Source organism: Podarcis tiliguerta (genome assembly GCF_965153285.1).
Source record: "Podarcis tiliguerta genome assembly, chromosome: 2".
NCBI classification, from domain to species: domain Eukaryota; kingdom Metazoa; phylum Chordata; class Lepidosauria; order Squamata; family Lacertidae; genus Podarcis; species Podarcis tiliguerta.
The window spans coordinates 12,237,460-12,255,718 of record NC_139535.1 but is presented as its reverse complement, the minus strand read 5'-3'; the positions used below and the strand labels follow the sequence as shown (position 1 = coordinate 12,255,718).

The 18,259-nt window shown below is 49.5% G+C and overlaps 2 protein-coding genes across 6 annotated transcripts in view; both read left to right on the top strand.

Moving 5' to 3' along the window:
• Positions 1-10,613, top strand: part of EHMT2 (euchromatic histone lysine methyltransferase 2) — a 43,345-nt gene extending 32,732 nt beyond the window's left edge. For all 5 annotated transcript variants that reach the window (XM_083424666.1, XM_083424665.1, XM_083424664.1 and 2 more), the window contains 9 exons: positions 469-623; positions 734-901; positions 2,321-2,465; positions 3,543-3,620; positions 5,918-6,033; positions 6,158-6,244; positions 6,467-6,545; positions 8,014-8,189; positions 9,107-10,613. In XM_083424666.1, coding sequence (XP_083280792.1) covers positions 469-623; positions 734-901; positions 2,321-2,465; positions 3,543-3,620; positions 5,918-6,033; positions 6,158-6,244; positions 6,467-6,545; positions 8,014-8,189; positions 9,107-9,287 — 1,185 coding nt within the window. In that variant the 3' untranslated portion in view covers positions 9,288-10,613. The remainder of the gene's footprint in view (positions 1-468; positions 624-733; positions 902-2,320; positions 2,466-3,542; positions 3,621-5,917; positions 6,034-6,157; positions 6,245-6,466; positions 6,546-8,013; positions 8,190-9,106) is intronic.
• The window catches only part of ZBTB12 (zinc finger and BTB domain containing 12), an 86,475-nt gene that overhangs the window by 49,846 nt on the left and 18,370 nt on the right, over positions 1-18,259 (top strand). The gene's annotated exons all lie outside the window — the stretch shown is intronic.

Here is an 18,259-nt window from a genome sequence, read left to right as displayed (position 1 = left end):
GAAAAAGCAGCAGAGGGAATCTTCATTCTCTCAGCACGCCTGCTGAACGCGTAGAGCTACAGTGGTGCCCCGCAAGACGAATGCCTCGCAAGACGAAAAACTCTGCTAGACGAAAGGGTTTTCCGTTTTCTGAGTTGCTTCGCAAGACGAATTTCCCTATGGGCTTGCTTCACAAGACGAAAACGTCTTGCGCCTTTTTTTTTTTTAAACCGCCAATGCATTCCTATGGGAAACCGTCAATACACATTGGTGCTTCGCAAGACGAAAAAACTCGTAGAACGAAAAAACTCGCAGAACGAATTAATTTCGTCTTGCGGGGCATCACTGTACAATCAAAAGTCTCTCCTAGTGTTCTCTTTGCTCTGTTCCTTTATGCTGCTTTTCCTCCTTTGCAATAATAGTACCCCCCCCCCCCCGCCCCAGGCAGAATCCTATCCTCCTGTAACTCCTCCCTCTTCTCCCAACCAGGAAGAGAACATTTGCCTGCACTGGGCCTCCTTCACGGGGAGCGCGGAGATTGCGGAAGTCCTGCTGAACGCCCAGTGCGACCTCCACGCCGTCAATTTCCACGGGGACACGCCTCTGCACATAGCCGCGCGGGAGAGCTACCACGAGTGTGTCCTGTAAGGCCGGCCGGGGTTCCCTTCCGCATTGCAGGGGGGTTGAAGGCTAGCTGGCTGGTTGGTGCCACGACGCCTTCGGCTCTAATCCTCTCTTCCTCCCCCCCGAGCAGCCTCTTCCTGTCCCGGGGGGCCGACACCGAAGTGCGAAACAAAGAAGGGGACACGCCCTTGGATCTGACCTTGGAAAACTCGGAGGTGTGGTTTGCCTTGCAGCTGAACCGCAAGATCCGCCAAGGGATTATGAACCGCTCCGTGCGCACCGAGCGCATCATCAGCAGGTGCGGTTTGAGGGCGTGTCTGGATGAGGGAAGGGGGGGGTCTGCCTTCAGCTCCTCCCTGATGTACGAGGTGGTGCTTGTATGGCTGTTTCTGTGTGGACCTAGCAGAGAATTGCATCCATTTTGTTGTTGTTTTTTTAATAAAAATTTTATTAGGTATTTTATACTTATAACAAGAAAGACAATAAAGAATAAAAAAAGAAAAAGAAAAAAGCAATACACAAATTCAACAAACAATACATCCACAGTAGAAACTGAGATAAAAACAATATAACAATACGACATAGAAAAAAGAAAAACAAAAATAAAAACACACATCCAAATTTTATAACCACATCTCTCATTAGCTTATTTCCTCGACTTCCTCACACCTCCCTTTTTTGTATTCTAGTTCAAGTTAATCTAATTCAACAAATCCTTTCCCTCTTCTTCAATTTAATCTTTGATTTATCATAATACAATTTAATTTTCAATTTCCCAGTTTAACCCATTAGCACTTAATGTTCATATCATTCTTAATAACCCTTCTGCTAAAACCGTGTAACTTCATTCCAATATACTTCTAACATTCTTTAATTTTACAGTATTTTTGTAAATATACTTTAAATTTTTTCCAATCTTCTTCCATCGACTCTTCTCCCTGGTCTCAGATTTCCGCCATTTCCATATAGTCCATCATTTTCATCTGCCATTCTTCCAGAGTGGGTAGTTCTTGTGTCTTCCAGTACTTTGCGATGAGTATTCTTGCTGCTGTTGTGGCGTACATAAAAAAAGTTCTATCCTTCTTTAACACCAATTGGCCAACCATGCCCAGGAGAAAGGCCTCTGGTTTCTTCGGGAAGGTATATTTAAATACCTTTTTCATTTCATTATATATCATTTCCCAGAAGGTCTTAATCCTAGCAGAAGATTGCATCCATTCTGTCTCACCAGCAGTAATAATAATAATGAGAATGAGAATGAGAATAATGATAATAATATAAAGTGGTACCTCTGGTTGCGAACGGGATCCGTTCCAGAGGCTGTTCGCAACCTGAAAACGCAACCCACGTCTGCGCATGCACGGGTTGCGATTCACCGCTTCTGCGCATGCGCGCGACGTCATTTTGCGTGTCTGCGCATGCGCGAGCGGCGAAACCTGGAAGTAACCTTTTCCGTTACTTCCGGGTCACCTGAAAACGCAACCTGAAAACGCACAACTTGAAGCACCACTTTAGCCTCCTGCTGCTGCCACCCCGCCGCCAGAGCACGATTTCTGTTCTCATCCTGAAGCAAAGTTCTTAACCTGAAGCACTATTTCTGGGTTAGCGGAGTCTGTAACCTGCAGCGTATGTAACCTGAGGTACCACTGTACTCAAAAATACATCACTTTGGCTGCACACACGACATACCTTTAAAGCTCTCTCTCTCTCTTTCCAGGGACGTGGCCCGTGGCTACGAGAACGTCCCCATTCCCTGTGTCAACTCCGTGGACGACGAGCCCTGCCCAGAGGACTACAAATACATCTCGGAAAACTGCGAGACTTCCACCATGAACATCGACCGCAACATCACCCATTTGCAGGTACAGTGGTGCCCCGCAAGACGAATGCCTCGCAAGACGGAAAACCCGCAAGACTAAAGGGTTTTCTGTTTTGGAGGTGCTTCGCAGGACGAATTTCTCTATGGGCTTGCTTCGCAAGACGAAAATGTCTTGCGATTCCTGGGTTTTTCCCCCCGCTCCCCACCCCCTTTCCCCCAAGCCGCTAAGCCGCTTAACAGCTGATCCGCTAAGCCGCTTATCAGCTGATCCGCTAAGCCGCTTATCAGCTGATCCGCTAAGCCGCTTATCAGCTGATCCGCTAAGCCGCTTATCAGCTGATCCGCTAAGCCGCTAATGGGCTTGCTTTGCAAGACGAAAAAAAACGCAAGTTGAAGAGACTCGCGGAATGGATTCTTTTCGTCTTGCGAGGCACCACTGTACTTTCCTTGGCTGGGCAACCTGGGCTTCGTAGCGACTGCCCTCCTTCCAAAAATAAAAACAGTTTCTGAGACGAAAAAGGACAGTTTTAAAGAACGAAACACTTTTAGCAAGGAGCCGGAAAAGGCTATCGCTGTGCTAATCTGGAATTGGACATCTGATTCCTTAAGAGGGCAGATGTTAACTGTCCCCAGTACCTTGTGTTTAAGGGGGCAGTGCTGGAGGAGTAGGGGACACGGGAGGCTTTGCAGGGGCGCAGGTGAAGGTCTCAAGGGCGCCACAGTGGCAAAACCCCTCGTAGTGCCTGCTCCACCTTCCTCCTTTCCATCCCCAAGTTGGCAAGGCCTGTGGGCTGCAGGTAGAGTTTGGATTTGATATCCCGCTTTATCACTACCCTAAGGAGTCTCAAAGCGGCTCACATTCTCCTTTCCCTTCCTCCCCCACAACAAACATTCTTTGAGGCGAGTGGGGCTGAGAGACTTCAGAGAAGTGTGACTGGCCCAAGGTCACCCAGCAGCTGCATGTGGAGGAGCGGAGACGCAAACCCGGTTCCCCAGATTACGAGACTACCGCTCTTAACCACTACACCACACTGGCTTTGCCCCAGGCCGGGGCTGGTACCTCTCCCTCTCCCTCCCCTTTGTGGCATCCATCTCACACCTTGTCTTTTCACATTCCCAGCACTGCACCTGCCAGGATGACTGTTCCTCCAGCAACTGCTTATGCGGGCAGCTCAGCATCCGCTGCTGGTATGACAAGGTGAGTGACTGAGGGAGTATAAGTGGCTTATTAGCTGACCTGGAAAGGTGGAAACCTTGAAATGTCAGGAAAACTACTAAGTGGAGTATATAAACTGGCACCCCCTTTTTTTGTCAGAGTGGGGTATTGTCTCTGTTTTGTTGTGGCTTTGGTGCTTAGCTTCATTTGCATAAATTTCTCCCCAAAGAGGCCTTTTAGCAACAGCTAAAAGGGTTTTTCATTTCTTGTTCATTTGAACAGCACCAATATTATGATGTGGCATGGTTAAAACTGTTCTTCACAATGTTTTTGTGTGTGTATCATATTTGTTTACCTTGGTTGTGAATCCCTTATATATTTATATAGCAGGAAGTGATGTATATAAAGGTAAAGGGACCCCTGACCATTAAGTCCAGTCATGACCCACTCTGGGGTTGCGGTGCTCATCTCGCTTTATTGGCCGAGTATAGCTTCCGGGTCATGTGGCCAGCATGACTAAGCCACTTCTGGCGAACCAGAGCAGCACATGGAAACGCCGTTTACCTTCCCGGCGGAGCGGTACCTATTTATCTACTTGCACTGGTGTGCTTTCGAACTGCTAGGTTGGCAGGAGCAGGGACTGAGCAACGGGAGCTCACCCCGTCACGGGGATTCAAACCGCCGACCTTCTGATCGGCAAGTCCTAGGCTCTGTGGTTTAACCCACAGCGCCACCCACGTCCCTCAGTGATGTATATACATTGAGTAAAATTAAACTCTTCCCTCCTGGGTACTTGGAGCTTGGGGAACACACTAGCAAAACGCACCTCTTCCCTCCCATGGATCACCTTTGGCAGGTGGGCAGGATTGTCTACCTGGCTTTGTCATGGTGTCGGGTGAGTGACAGGTAGGTTTCTCCTGCCCACCTGTGTCAAACGTTGGCCAGCAGTGTGAGAGAAAGTTCTGGCCCAAAAAGGCTCCTCAACCCCTGGTCAATTGGCCCGGGTGAGGAACCTTTCTTTTCTTTGCAGGGCTGTCGACCCATGGGAAAAGTCAACTGGGTGCTGGTGATTTTGGTAGGCAGAGCCTGGAGTGGGTGGGCAAGATTGGGCCAGATGTGTGCCAGGGGGTCCCTGGCGTCAACTCCGTCTGCTCAGTGCCTGGCCACTGTGAAATGACCAGGCTCTGGAGAACATCAGAGAACCCTTTGCAGGGCAAACGGGTTTTAAGGTGTATTTGCAGAGCTCCTCTGCAGACACGTCAACAGGAAACAGTTCCCTGAAGATAGCAGACCACTGTCCTACGGGCAGAATTTCCATTTTGCAGTCAAAATCCCTGGAGGGATTTTGTCCACACATGCTGACAGGGAAATCTCAACATCTCAGGCAAGCCCTATTTTAATCTCTGGCTATAGATTTGAAAGGGACGCGGGTGGCGCTGTGGGTTAAACCACTGAGCCCAGGGCTTGCCGATCAAAAGGTTGGCGGTTCGAATCCCCGCGATGGAGTGAGCTCCCGTTGCTCGGTCCCTGCTCCTGCCAACCTAGCAGTTCGAAAGCACGTCAAAGTGCAAGTGGATAGTCGAGGAAACAAGTAAATGAAAGATAAAGACATGGAAATTGGATGTGTTTTTAAATGTTTTTGTTTTTGTTTTTTTTCCCCTTGTTGTTTTGATGTATTGTTTTTTCTTTCTATTCTTGATGTATTGTTTGTTAATTTTTTATTGTTTTTTTCTTATACTTCCTTTCTGTAACTATAAAACTTCTAATAAATATTTTTTATAAAAAACAAAAACAAAGTGCAAGTAGATAAATAGATACTGCTTCAGCGGGAAGGTAAACGGCGTTTCCGTGCGCTGCTCTGGTTCGCCAGAAGCCGCTTAGTCATGCTGGCCACATGACCCGGAAGCTGTCTGCGGACAAACACTGGCTCCCTCGGCCAATAAAGCGAGATGAGCGCCGCAACCCCAGAGTCGGCCACGACTGGACCTAATGGTCAGGGGTCCCTTTACCTTTATAGATTCGAAAGGCAATTGGGAAACAGCAGCCAGTGTGGTGTAGTGGTTAAGAGTGGTGGACTTGTAATCTGGGGAACCGGGTTCGCTTCCCCGCTCCTCCACATGCAGCTGCTGGGTGACCTTGGGCCAGTCACACTTCCTTGAAGTCTCTCAGCCCCACTCACCTCACAGAGTGTTTGTTGTGGGAGAGGAAGGGAAAGGAGAACGTTAGCCGCTATGAGACTCCTTCGGGTAGTGATAAGGCGGGATATAAAATCCAAACTCTTCTTCCTCTGCCCGGATAACTTCCTTGCCCTCTCCTTCCTGTTCTCCCCCCCCTTGCAGGACGGCCGTTTGCTGCAAGAGTTCAACAAGATCGAGCCGCCCCTGATCTTCGAATGCAACCAGGCCTGCACCTGCTGGAGAAACTGCAAAAACCGCGTGGTTCAGAGCGGCATCAAGTGAGTCCTTTTTGTTGTTGCTGCTGTGTTCAGAACCTCCAAAACCACAGGCCCCACCGCAAGCCTCCGCATGTGTCTCTAGCCTGCTGGAAACCAATGTCCTTCTGTTCTCCCTTCACCGCAGGGTCCGCCTGCAGCTCTACCGCACGGCCAAGATGGGATGGGGAGTCCGGGCATTGCAGACGATTCCCCAAGGAACCTTTATATGCGAGTGAGTTGGTGCTGGAGGAAAGCTCTCCTTTCCCTTTCCCCCATCCCCGAGGCTCCAGCTACATCTGGAGAGGCATTGTGATGAGTGGGTGGGTGGGAAGGAGGGAGACAGAGAGGCCCTCCTCTCCAAACTTTGGGGTTTCGGTACTAGACTTTGCCTGCTTCAAGGAGCAGCTGCCCAGCAAGCCCCTCTCTCACATCTCCCACGTTTTCCTGCCTGAAGGTATGTGGGGGAACTGATTTCTGATGCAGAAGCTGATGTCAGGGAAGACGACTCGTACCTGTTTGATCTGGACAATAAGGTGAGGCTATCTCCAGGCTCCTGGGTGGAATCTAGACACACACATAAAAACACTGTGGAAATGCTTTAGAAAAAAAAGTTTTGGAAAATACATTGAATTTGTCATAAGCTCACCATCGCCATCTAGTGTCACATTTGCATAATGCGCTTAAAGCACACTTAAAGCATCATTGTTGGAAGCTATATAGGTTTGCCTGGGTGGGAGTTGGGTGCCTGAAGAGAGGGATCCTCTCTTAAAAAGGAAGGATCCCAGCTCAGGGAAGCAGATCAGGGTGAACCTGAGTTAAATTGGTCAACGTTTAGGAATTGAAAGTGCTAGGTCTTACAACCTGGGTTCCCTGACTGCGAGACGTGAGGTCACAGGGAACCAGGCAGAGGGCCTTCTCGGTAGTGGCAAGGAAATAAGCAACTACCTGACTTTTAGAAGGCATTTGAAAGCAGCCCTGTTTAGGGAAGCTTTTAATGTTTGATGTTTTATTGTGGTTTTAATATTCTGTGGGGAGCTGCCCAGAGTGGGGGGGGGGGTGTATAAATAATAGTAGTAGTAGTAGTAGTAGTAATTATTATTATTATTATTATTATTATTATTATTATTATTATTAGAAGCATAGAATCATAGAGTTGGAAGAGACCACAAGGGCCATCGAGTCCAACCCCCTGCCAAGCAGGAAACACCATCAGAGCACTCCTGACATATGGTTGTCAAGTCTCAGCTTAAAGACCTCCAAAGAAGGAGACTCCACCACACTCCTTATTATTATTAGCTGTTTCAGGGTCATGAGCAGGAAATTTCCAGGGAGGTGGTGGCATAAAACACTGGAGTGGGGGAGCAGGCTAGTTTCTCACCCCCAAAATGAGAAGACGAGCGCCTGCACATTTTGCCCTGGATCTCAGCTTCTACAAATGCTAGAAACTTCCTTTTTTTTCTTAAAAATGGCCTCAGTCCTGTATACCTGAAGGAGCGTCTCCACCCCCATCATCCAGCCTGGACACTGAGGTCCAGCTCTGAGGGCCTTCTGGCGGTTCCCTCATTGCAAGAAGTGACATTATAGGAAACCAGGCAGAGGGCCTTCTCGGTGGTGGTGGCGCCCTGTGGAATGCCCTCCCTTCAGATGTGAAGGAAATAAGCAGCTATCCTATATTTAAAAGACATCTGAAGGCAGCCCTGTTTAGGGAAGTTTTTAATATTTAATTCTGTACTGTTTTTAACATTGGAATGGGAGCCGCCCAGAGTGGCTGGGGAGACTCAGCCAGATGGGCGGGGTATAAATAATAAATTATTATTATTATTTAAAAGGAAAATCTAGGAATCTGGGGATTATAATTCATTGGTGGAGGGACTCCCCACCCACCCTTTCTCATGGATGCCCAAGGTCTCTTTGGTCTTGGATGGACGTAAAGCCCTGGAAACTGCCTAGGTTCCTCCTGTGTCTGATCTCCCCTCCCTCCCTCCCTCTACACCTTGGCAGGACGGTGAGGTTTACTGCATCGACGCACGTTACTACGGGAACGTCAGCCGCTTCATCAACCACCTGTGCGACCCCAACATCATCCCCGTCCGGGTGTTCATGCTTCACCAGGACCTGCGTTTCCCCCGCATTGCCTTCTTCAGCAGCCGGGACATTCAGACCGGCGAAGAGCTAGGGTCAGTGGAGATAAGAGATCTTGATTTCCCCCCTCCACCCTTTAGCCAAAAAAGGCTTGCAAGAAAAAAAATCAAAAATCAGCACCAAGACAGTCCTTCCCTCAGATTTACAATCTTAAAAAAAAAAAAGATACGACACGTGAGGAAATAGGAAGAGGAGGGAAGAGGAAAACACCAGCTCCGGCACAGGTTGTCAAGAGTTAATGCCGACCTCGGTGGGGTTTCGGTTCCGGCTGTCTTTCCCTTGATGAAAAACAGTCCCTCCCCTCTCCATCAGTCATGCTAACGCTGTTTCAGCACAAAGGCCTGACTGAGGGTTGACCACCTCTTCCAAGGGCTGTCTACCAATGGCAGGTGTGTCAAAAGTATGCAGGTATGCAGACACACACACCCCACTTTCAGCATGGTACCCATGGGTATGCATGTGCCTTTGGAGGTTATTCCTGGCCTCTACAGGCACCTGTAAGGGACGTGGGTGGCGCTGTGGGTTAAACCACAGAGCCTAGGCCTTGCCGATCAGAAGGTCGGCGGTTCAAATCCCTGCAACAGGGTGAGCTCTTGTCGCTCGGTCCCTGCTCCTGCCAACCTAGCAGTTTGAAAGCACGTCAAAAGTGCAAGTAGATAAATAGGTACCGCTCTGGCGGGAAGGTAAACGGAGTTTCCGTGCGCTGCTCTGGTTCGCCAGAGGCGGCTTAGTCATGCTGGCCACATGATCCGGAAGCTGTACGCCGGCTCCCTTGGCCAGTAAAGCGAGATGAGCGCCGCAACCCCAGAGTCGTCCACGACTGGACCTAATGGTCAGGGGTCCCTTTACCTTTACCTTTTAGAGTAGTGATAAAGCGGACTATCAAATCCAAAGTCGTCGTCTTCTTCTCTTTTTCTTCCTCCTTTCCCTCTTCCCCTGCTCTGCCCTCCAGGTTTGACTATGGCGACCGCTTCTGGGACATCAAGAGCAAATACTTCACTTGTCAGTGCGGATCGGAGAAGTGCAAGCATTCGGCCGAGGCCATCGCCCTGGAGCAAAGCCGCCTCGCCCGCCTGGAGGCGCACCAAGACGGCCTGCCTGACAGCAGCAACCTCCCTGCCACACAGGCCTGAGCCGGGCCCAGCTGCCAGACCCCGGCGCCGGGACCCCTCCCCTCCTTCTCCAGCAGGCTGCGGCCTGCTCTCCTACAGCGAGCGAGATGGAAGCGCAGGAGTTTCTCCTTTCCCCCCAACCCCCCTCCACGAAGAGGAAGAGAGTTTGCCTGGAAAGAAACAGTCCGGCTGGCGAAGGAGAAGAGAGGACAGAAAAACTATTTCCTGTTCCAGGGAGGTGAAAGCCAGAGGGGCCTCTCTGCTTGGTGCGGAACCTTTCCAGACACAATTGGACTACAGCCCCATCAGCCCCAGCCAGCATGGCCAATGGCAAGGGATGATGGGAGTTGTAGTCCGGCCACATCTGGAGGGCCGAAAGGTCCCCAGCGCCTTGGACAGAGCAATGGGTGGAGCGCTGGTGGCCTTCCAGAGATGGCTGCGTTGCATCTCTCGCTGTGGGGGTTGGGGGTCCAGGGAGGCCGCAGCTGCCCCATCTCTGGCCTAGAGGGGGCAGAGGTCAAAGGTCATGTGTGCACCTGGAGGCCTTGGGCCTGATGCGCATAGCCAGGCCAGTATAACTCCCGAGCCACCCACACTTTTGTTGCCAACCGGGGAAACCTTTCCACGCGGGACTTTCCTCTCGTGCCGGGCAAGGGTGCTCTCGTTGCTTGTGCGCAGGCACCAACACCGGGCCACACTTTCAGCCCTGCGCCTGGGGCCGGCGGTCTTCTTCGTTCAACAACCACACGCTGCAAATAATCGCCTGACGCTGACTCACAGACAGGCCCACCAAACAGGCTCCTGTTTGCGAGGAAAGACTTTGGGGGATCAGACCCCCATCTTGCAGTGTGGTTGTTGACGGAGGACAAGCCGACATCAAGCGGTGAGGAGCCTGAGGGTTGCGTTCAAAGATAACGCTGCCTCCTCCTGGTGGGATGGTGTATGCGCGTGTCGCTATCCTGCTTTCTGTCTGATGCGCCGTGTCAGCTGAAGGGGGGGGGGATGTTTTTTAGTGGCCTTTTTCTCGTTTGGGGGCCAAGTTAATGTTTACCTTTTGTGCGTGTGTTGTGTGCGTGTGACACAAGTTTCAGTTTCGAACTGGAGCCAAGGTTTTTCCAAGCTCGGTGATGCCCGTGACGGTCCCATAGCTGTATCTCCTTTCAACCTCTGGGACAGCAGAAGTATTGATTCAGTTTGGAGGGGCCAGCCTTATCTTTCTCTCTTTCTCCCTCTCTATCTTCTCTCTTTTCTATGGGTTTTCACAATTTTGTTTTTTAAACTGTAATTTTCTGGGGCCATAAAACCAATAAACGTTGGCATCTGGCAATTTTTTGATACAAACTTAAAGCAAAGCCGCAATGGTGTGGTTTTTTCCCCCTTCTTGCCTCATTCCTGGTTGGGGACTGTGTGGGTGAGAGGCATCTGAATGCTAGTTTGCAGGTCTTTTGTACCTCTCTGGATTTTGGGGGGGGGGGGGGGGACGGACGGACAGGGCCTTGTCTGTGTAGTTACACAACCTTGCAGTCGTCTTCCGAAAATCCCAGAAGCTCAGCAAGATCCCCACCCATCCCTCAAAGTCCCTTAGAGGATTCTGTAATAAACAAAACCTGCCTTTATTCCCTTATGGGGACACAAGAGCCCTTATAGAGTCCTTTGCAGGTTCTCCATCGGTTCGAGAAAATAACAGAGGCCAACCAGAGAATATTAAGAAGCAAAGCAGCTAGTAAGCCTGATCTTTATTGAACTGTTGCAACAGGGTGCTCCCCTCACACGCAGGAGAAAGGAGGAGGACCCCGGACAAAGGTGTGCCTGCCATTATATAGACATTTTAAATTCTCTTCCCTGGAGCTCAAGACCACCCCTCCATACATCATACATACATCACAGAAGGGCTGTAACCCAAGACCACCCCCCACAAACATCATACCTACATCACAGAAAAGGCGGTCTACAACAGAAATTTGAATGTTGTTGTTATTCCTGTCTGCCAAGTTATCTGATAATGCCTTACCTGATTGCCTTTCCTGGTAGTCTGGCCATTCCTTTGAGACGGTGATTCCCCAATTCCTGAGACAATGGGAAGGTTCCCTCACCCCTCCCTCCTTGCAGAGAAAACATTTGGTCAGTTTGGCAGCCAAAATGGTTTCAGGGCGGTCTTCCTGTGCTGCTCCAGACACGTGGTCCACATATCTATGTACATGCTTGGTTGGTACATTTATGAACATATATATATAAGACCTTACATTTTTTATTACAATTCCAGAACTCAGGGCCATCCAGTGGAGCAGAAGTTTGGAAGGTTCAAAGCAGATAAAATAAACTATTTTCCCCCCACACACGGCGCATAATGGAATGGACAGTAGCAATGGCCGTTAGCCTGGATGGCTTTACAAGTGGGGTTAGACACATTCGTGGCAGATCAGGCGGTCGGTGGCTACTCGTCACAAATGCTATGTTCTCCCTCCACTGTTCAAAGCAGTTTGCCTCTGAATATTAGTTGCTAGGAGTCACGAGTTGGGGAGAGGGCTGTTGGTCTAGATAGGCCTTTGCAGCCTCATCCATTAGGTCTCTTGTGTTGACGGAAGAGGGTGTCATTTTTTGGCTTGCCAAGGTGGAGTGCCTGCAACCCAGTTTTAACAGAGGGCCCTAGTTTCATTTGAAAAGGGGGCAGCAAGCATTGGCCCTGTCCCCTGACTCCCTCCTGCAGGAAGCTAGAGGTGGGCAAAGGACTCTTCAAACTCCCATCCCACAATGGGAAGAGCAAGAGAGGCTTTGACACGAAGAACCTGGCTCTCTCACGAAGCATCTCGGTTGCTCCTGGCACCAGCCAAGGCAGAGCTAAATGGCAGAGAAGAGGTGAGGGGCAAAATTAAAAGGGAAGCCTTTGCTGAAGCCATTCTTGCTCTGCATGTCTGTGTGGTTATGAGTAGGGGGAGAATAAAGAGGCCTTTGCCGGTGTCTCCATTTATAGAAACAATGACTGAGGTACATCACACTGCATTATCATTATTATTATTATTATTATTATTATTAATGCCCCGCCCATCTGGCTGAGTTTCCCCAGCCACTCTGGGCGGCTCCCAATCGAGTGTTAAAAACAATACAGCATTAAATATTTAAAACTTCCCTAAACAGGGCTACCTTCAGATGTCTCTTAAAAATAAGATAGCTGCTTATTTCCTTGACATCTGATGGGAGGGCATTCCACAGGGTGGGCGCCACTACTGAGAAGGCCCTCTGTCTGGTTTCCTGTAACCTCACTTCTCGCAATGAGGGAACCGCCAGAAGGCCCTCGGTGCTGGACCTCAGTGTCCGGGCAGAACGATGGTGGAAACGCTCCTTCAGGTATACAGGACTGAGGCCGTTTAGGGCTTTAAAGTTCAGCACCAACACTTTGAATTGTGTTCAGAAACGTACTGGGAGCCAATGCAGATCTCGAGGACTGGTGTTATGTGGTCCCGGCAGCCACTCCCAGTCACCAGTCTAGCTGTTGCATTCTGAATTAATTGCAGTTTCCAGGCCACCTGCAAAGGTAGCCCCACGTAGAGCGCATTGCAGTAGTCCAAGCGGGAGATAACCAGAGCATGCACCACTCTGGCGAGACAGTCTGTGGGCAGGTAGGGTGTCAGCCTGGGAGACCAGATTCAGATAAGCAGCCCTAAATGTTGGCTGGATTTATTTATTTGAATTTGCGTCCCACATTTGCATGTAAATATGATCAAACATTAACCAGCACAGCAGAAATGAAAATCTGCACATCATTTACACTAGCAATCAAACACAAAATCATTTAAAAATCGTAACATAACTTAGCAAATATAGTGGTGCCTCGCAAGACGAAATTAATTCATTCTGCGAGTCTCTTCGTCTAGCGGTTTTTTCGTCTTGCGAAGCAACCCTATTAGCGGATTAGCGCTATTAGCAGTTTAGCGGCTATTAAAGGCTTAGCGGATTAGCTGCTAAAAGGCTATTAGCAGTTTAGCGGCTTAGAAAAAGGGGGTGGGGAGCGAAAAAAAATCTCAAGACTCACAAGACATTTTCGTCTTGCGAAGCAAGCCCATAGGGAAATTTGTCCTGCGAAGCGCATCAAAAAACGGAAAACCCTTTCGTCTAGCGAGTTTTCTGTCTTGCGAGGCATTCGTCTTGCGGGGCACCACTGTAATTGGATTACATGTACGTTATGACGTTTCAAAGTCATCATCCTGAAACAAACTGTAAATCATTAAAAGGTATCAATGAATGACAGATACAATATACATTCCAATGCCATTGCAGCCGAAAGCAATATAACAAGCAACCCATTGCATGACAGCACTATATTCCAAATGATACAGAAACATAGTAAAGGTTATAAAAGAGGTAGACTCTACCCAGAATAAAATCCAGACCTGCCTCTCAGAGGAAGAAAGGAAATTTGCAGGGAAGCAGGTTCACATGTGTGCATGTGTACGTGATCTCACAGGTATTTAGTGTTCTGATATGTAAAACGTGGCTGCAAGCCATTTTCACAGGTTGCTGACTCCATATTCCCTTCATAAGAATGTATTAGTATTATTTATTAAATTTGCATGCTGCCCTATCCCCTGTCATAGCTGTCAACTTACAGATTTCCCTTACAGATTTCAATTTACAGAGGGACCAGCAGCCTCGAAAATAAGGGATCAGCAGCCAAAATAAGGGATTTTCCAAGCACAGGTATGTTCGCGTTCTGAGCCCCTCTGAGCCAAAGGCAGAAAGCCCAGCCAGCAGCCAAACGAAGCCTCAAGCGGTGGTTCCCACAGCGCAGCAACCCGGCAAAGGGGATGCAGCAAGGAAAACCACTGTCACCTCTCCGCTGGGAAGCGCTGAGCAAAGGCGAGTCCCCAGGCAACGCGGCCGACTTGATCGGCACAAGGCATGCAAGCTCCACCCCTCAGTTGTTCTTAGACTCCTTATTGGGTGAGCAACGCAGCCAAGCAACACAGTTGGAGCCTCCCCCCTCCCTGGCTGGCAGGGAGGGAGGGAGGGAGAGGAGCTGCTTCCTTGAAACCCGGGACCTTCCCGCCAAATAAGGGACGGTTGACAGCTATGTCGCCTGTAGATCTCGGGACGGTTCACAACGTAAAATGACAATATGAAAATGCAGTGTAGAAGCTAGACTTCTGCAGTCACGCCACCGGTCCATTTTGCTCAGTACTGTCTACATGGACAGCCATCTTGGGTTGCAGAACAAAGGCTAGCCCAGCCCTTCCCACACGGTGCCTAGGGGCTTGCTAAGGTTCCAAGCAGAAGACAATTTTCTCAACCTCCCTAGAGGTGATGGTTTGGACCACACACACAAAAACACACACACACAAACACCGGGCTTTCTGCCTGCAGTGGGTGGGCTCCTCATTTAACTACATCCCTTCCTTGAACTGTGAGCTGTGAGTGCTATTTGCTACCCCAGCCTTGCTCCCCAATTGCCCTCCACAGTTGGCTGTTTTGATGCATCTCCTGGTCAGATTGTTTTGAATTATCTCCAGCATCCTCCTGTTTTGCGTCTTCTCAGAGGTAAATCCTCTTGTTTTCCCTGAGGTTAAGTGAGTTAACTTCCAAACTACAAGAAAGAAGATTCCACCTAAACATTAGGAAGAACTTCCTGACAGTAAGAGCTGTTTGACAGTGGAATTTGCTGCCAAGGAGTGTGGTGGAGTCTCCTTCTTTGGAGGTCTTTAAGCAGAGGCTTGACAACCATATGTCAGGAGTGCTCTGATGGTGTTTCCTGCTTGGCAGGGGGTTGGACTCGATGGCCCTTGTGGTCTCTTCCAACTCTATGATTCTATGAGTTACAGGATTACGGCCCAGGCTTTTTCTCAGCCAGAACTCGCCAGAACTGAGTTTCTGGCCCCTCTCAGGTGGGCGCCTTTGCCATTCTAAGAGAACAAGGGAGGCATTTGTAGTGAGTTCCAGCATCTCTTTTTCTAGGAAAAAAACACAGATTACAGTCCGTGTCAAGAGTTCACTATTATGGGCTTGACGTAATGCCAAGCTCCATGTACATTTAGGTGCCAACAGGAACTTACCTTGACATAGGAGCTGGACTGGTTTTTATTGATGACCGTTGTCAGGGGTTCAGGAGCAGAGTCACAGGAGAGGGAGGAAACGGAGAGCGAGGGGGAGGAGTCCGAAGGAAATGTCAGCTACGACAGTAGTCCGAGGTCTCTGAGTCTCTCCAGTGACTCGGAGGATTCACAGAAAGGGGCCCCCATAGTCAGGGCAAGGGGAGTGCCCAGGGGGACACCTCGGGAAGAAGGGGCCAGAGGGGACTCAGAGAGTAGCAGCTGGAAATCCGGACCAGCTTCCCCCCCAGAGGGCAGTAGGGGGGAGGAGTCCAAGGCATCGGGATCAGGGAGCGCGCAGGCAGAGGGAGAACGTGAGGCAGGAGTGGCCACACCCTCGTCAGGGAGCGAGGAAACGGTCATCAGGAAAGTTAAACGCGCGCGCGCGCCAAGTTCAAATGTACAGGAGGGCGGCAAGGTGGGCAGCCCGGGTAAGGAGCCAGGTCCTAAAGCCCGCCGAAGAGAGGGGGAGGAGTCAGAGGGGTCAACGTCTGCGTCAGAAGAGTCCAGGAGGGAAGAGACCCCGGGGGGTAGTAAGACCCAGAGGAAGAGAGAGAGAAGGAAGAGGTGGAGTAAGATTAGAGTCTTAAACTGGTGCACAGGGGGCGGAGACTCAGACAGAGCTTCGCCGGTCTAAAGTCCAGACGTAGAGCTGGGACGCTGAGACTTGGAAATGGAGACTATTCTTCAATAAAGACTTTGATACTGTACTACCGGCTAGCGTGGGTCCTTGGTGAGCTGGGACCCGGAGCCAGCTCTGACAACCGTAAACTGCTTTGTGGAGGAAGTTCCTCAAAAAATGGGGTTGTGATTACAAAAACAAATAGCGGTTTCAGGCAGTTTTGTTGTCTGTGGCAGGGAAAGAGTTAACCACCCTCATTTCTCCATCTCCCTCCCTTGGCTGCTTAGGCCCGCCCACCCTTGTGTTTAAAAAACCAAAACAACCTGGGTGTTAGTTGCGTTCTCTCAATTAACATCAGCTAATTTGCCTTTGGGTGGAGCCTAAATCTGGTATGTTGTGAGGGAAGAGTTCACATGAATAAGTTGGTTTCCGCTGCTTATCTTGCTGCCCCTGGTTGATGAGAGCTTGTAAACAGATTAAAGCTGATTTAATAAATCTTCTGTATCTGGACCGAGTGGCCAAGTTGCCTCTTTGGGATAGGAATGGAGTTTGGGGCTGCTCCTGGATCCATCTTTTGTCACCGGAGGCTCAGTGTGCCTTTTACTTGAGAGACACCCTTATAACAGTGTGTACAACCTGCTTCTTGGGAGAAAAGCAATGACAAACTTAGACAGCATCTTAAAAAGCAGAGACATCACCTTGCCAACAAAGGTCTGTATAGTTAAAGCTATGGTTTTCCCAGTAGTGATGTATGGAAGTGAGAACTGGACCATAAAAAAGGCTGATCGCCAAAGAATGGATGCTTTTGAATTCTGGTGCTGGAGGAGACTCTTGAGAGTCCCATGGACTGCAAGAAGATCAAACCTCTCCATTCTGAAGGAAATCAGCCCTGAGTGCTCAGTGGAAGGACAGATCCTGAAGTTGAGGCTCCAAAACTTTGGCCACCTCAGGAGAAGAGAAGACTCCCTGGAAAAGACCCTGATGTTGGGAAAGATGGAGGGCACAAGGAGGAGATTCTTCGTGAACCTATGGACCAGAGTACGCCAGGCACTCCTGTCTTCCATTGCCTCCCGCAGTTTGGTCAGACTCATGCTGGTAGCTTCAAGAACACTGTCCAACCATCTCATCCTCTGTCATCCCCTTCTCCTTGTGCCCTCCATCTTTCCCAACATCAGGAAAGATCACATTTGGTCAAAACTCTCCACTATGACCTGTCCATCTTGGGTGCCCTGCTCGGCATAGTTCATAGCTGCTCTGAGTTATTCAAGCCCCTTCGCCACGGCAAGGCAGTGATCCATGAAGGGGGCACGTATTGTTATTATTATTAGTAGTAGTAATCATCATCATCATCATCATTTATTAGATTTCGTACCTGTGGGAGAGAGAGACCAGGATACAAACACTGACTCAAGTTGAGGGTTGCAAAATTCTTGGGCTAACTTACCTCACAAGGTTTTTGCTGAGGATGCAACTAACATACGGAAATGTTGTAACCCCCCAGTGTCTCTACAGTGGCACGGAAGGGGAAACAGGGTTACCAGCTTTTCTCCGCTGTTGAGGAGAATCTGCAGCTGGCAAACTTCTCCCTTCGCCTTTTCTTTCTGGCAGGGCTCCAGTGGCTTTTGAAAGCTAACTTTGCCATACAGATAAATGTGGAGGTGCACATTGTGGAGGGAGGGGGGCAAGCTCCCCCTCCTCTGTTTCTTCTATAACATTTCGCTTGCTTTTCCCTGTCAGACTGAGACTGTAAGTTCCTTGGGAGCAGGGACCTGTCTCGTGTTGCTTATGCAACTTGATAAGGTCAAATTCCAAACCTTCTGGATATTTTGGGTCGTCTTCGTTCTCCTTAATTCCTCTTTTTCACCCTGATTGTGACTTTAGAGGAAGCTGGGATGTTGTTGTTGTTGTTGTTGTTGTTTAGTCGTTCAGTCGTGTCCGACTCTTCATGACCCCCTGGACCAGAGCACGCCAGGCCCTCCTGTCTTCCACTACCACCCGCAGTTTGGTCAGATTCATGTTTGTAGCTTCGAGAACACTGTCTAACCATCTCGTCCTCTGTCATCCCCTTCTCCTTGTGCCCTCCATCTTTCCCAACATCAGGGTCTTTTCCAGGGAGTCTTCTCTTCTCATGAGGTGGCCAAAGTATTGGAGCCTCAGCTTCAGGATCTGTCCTTCCAGTGAGCACTCAGGGCTGATTTCCTTCAGAATGGAGAGGTTTGATCTTCTTGCAGTCCATGGGACTCTCAAGAGTCTCCTCCAGCACCATAATTCAAAAGCGTCAATTCTTCGGC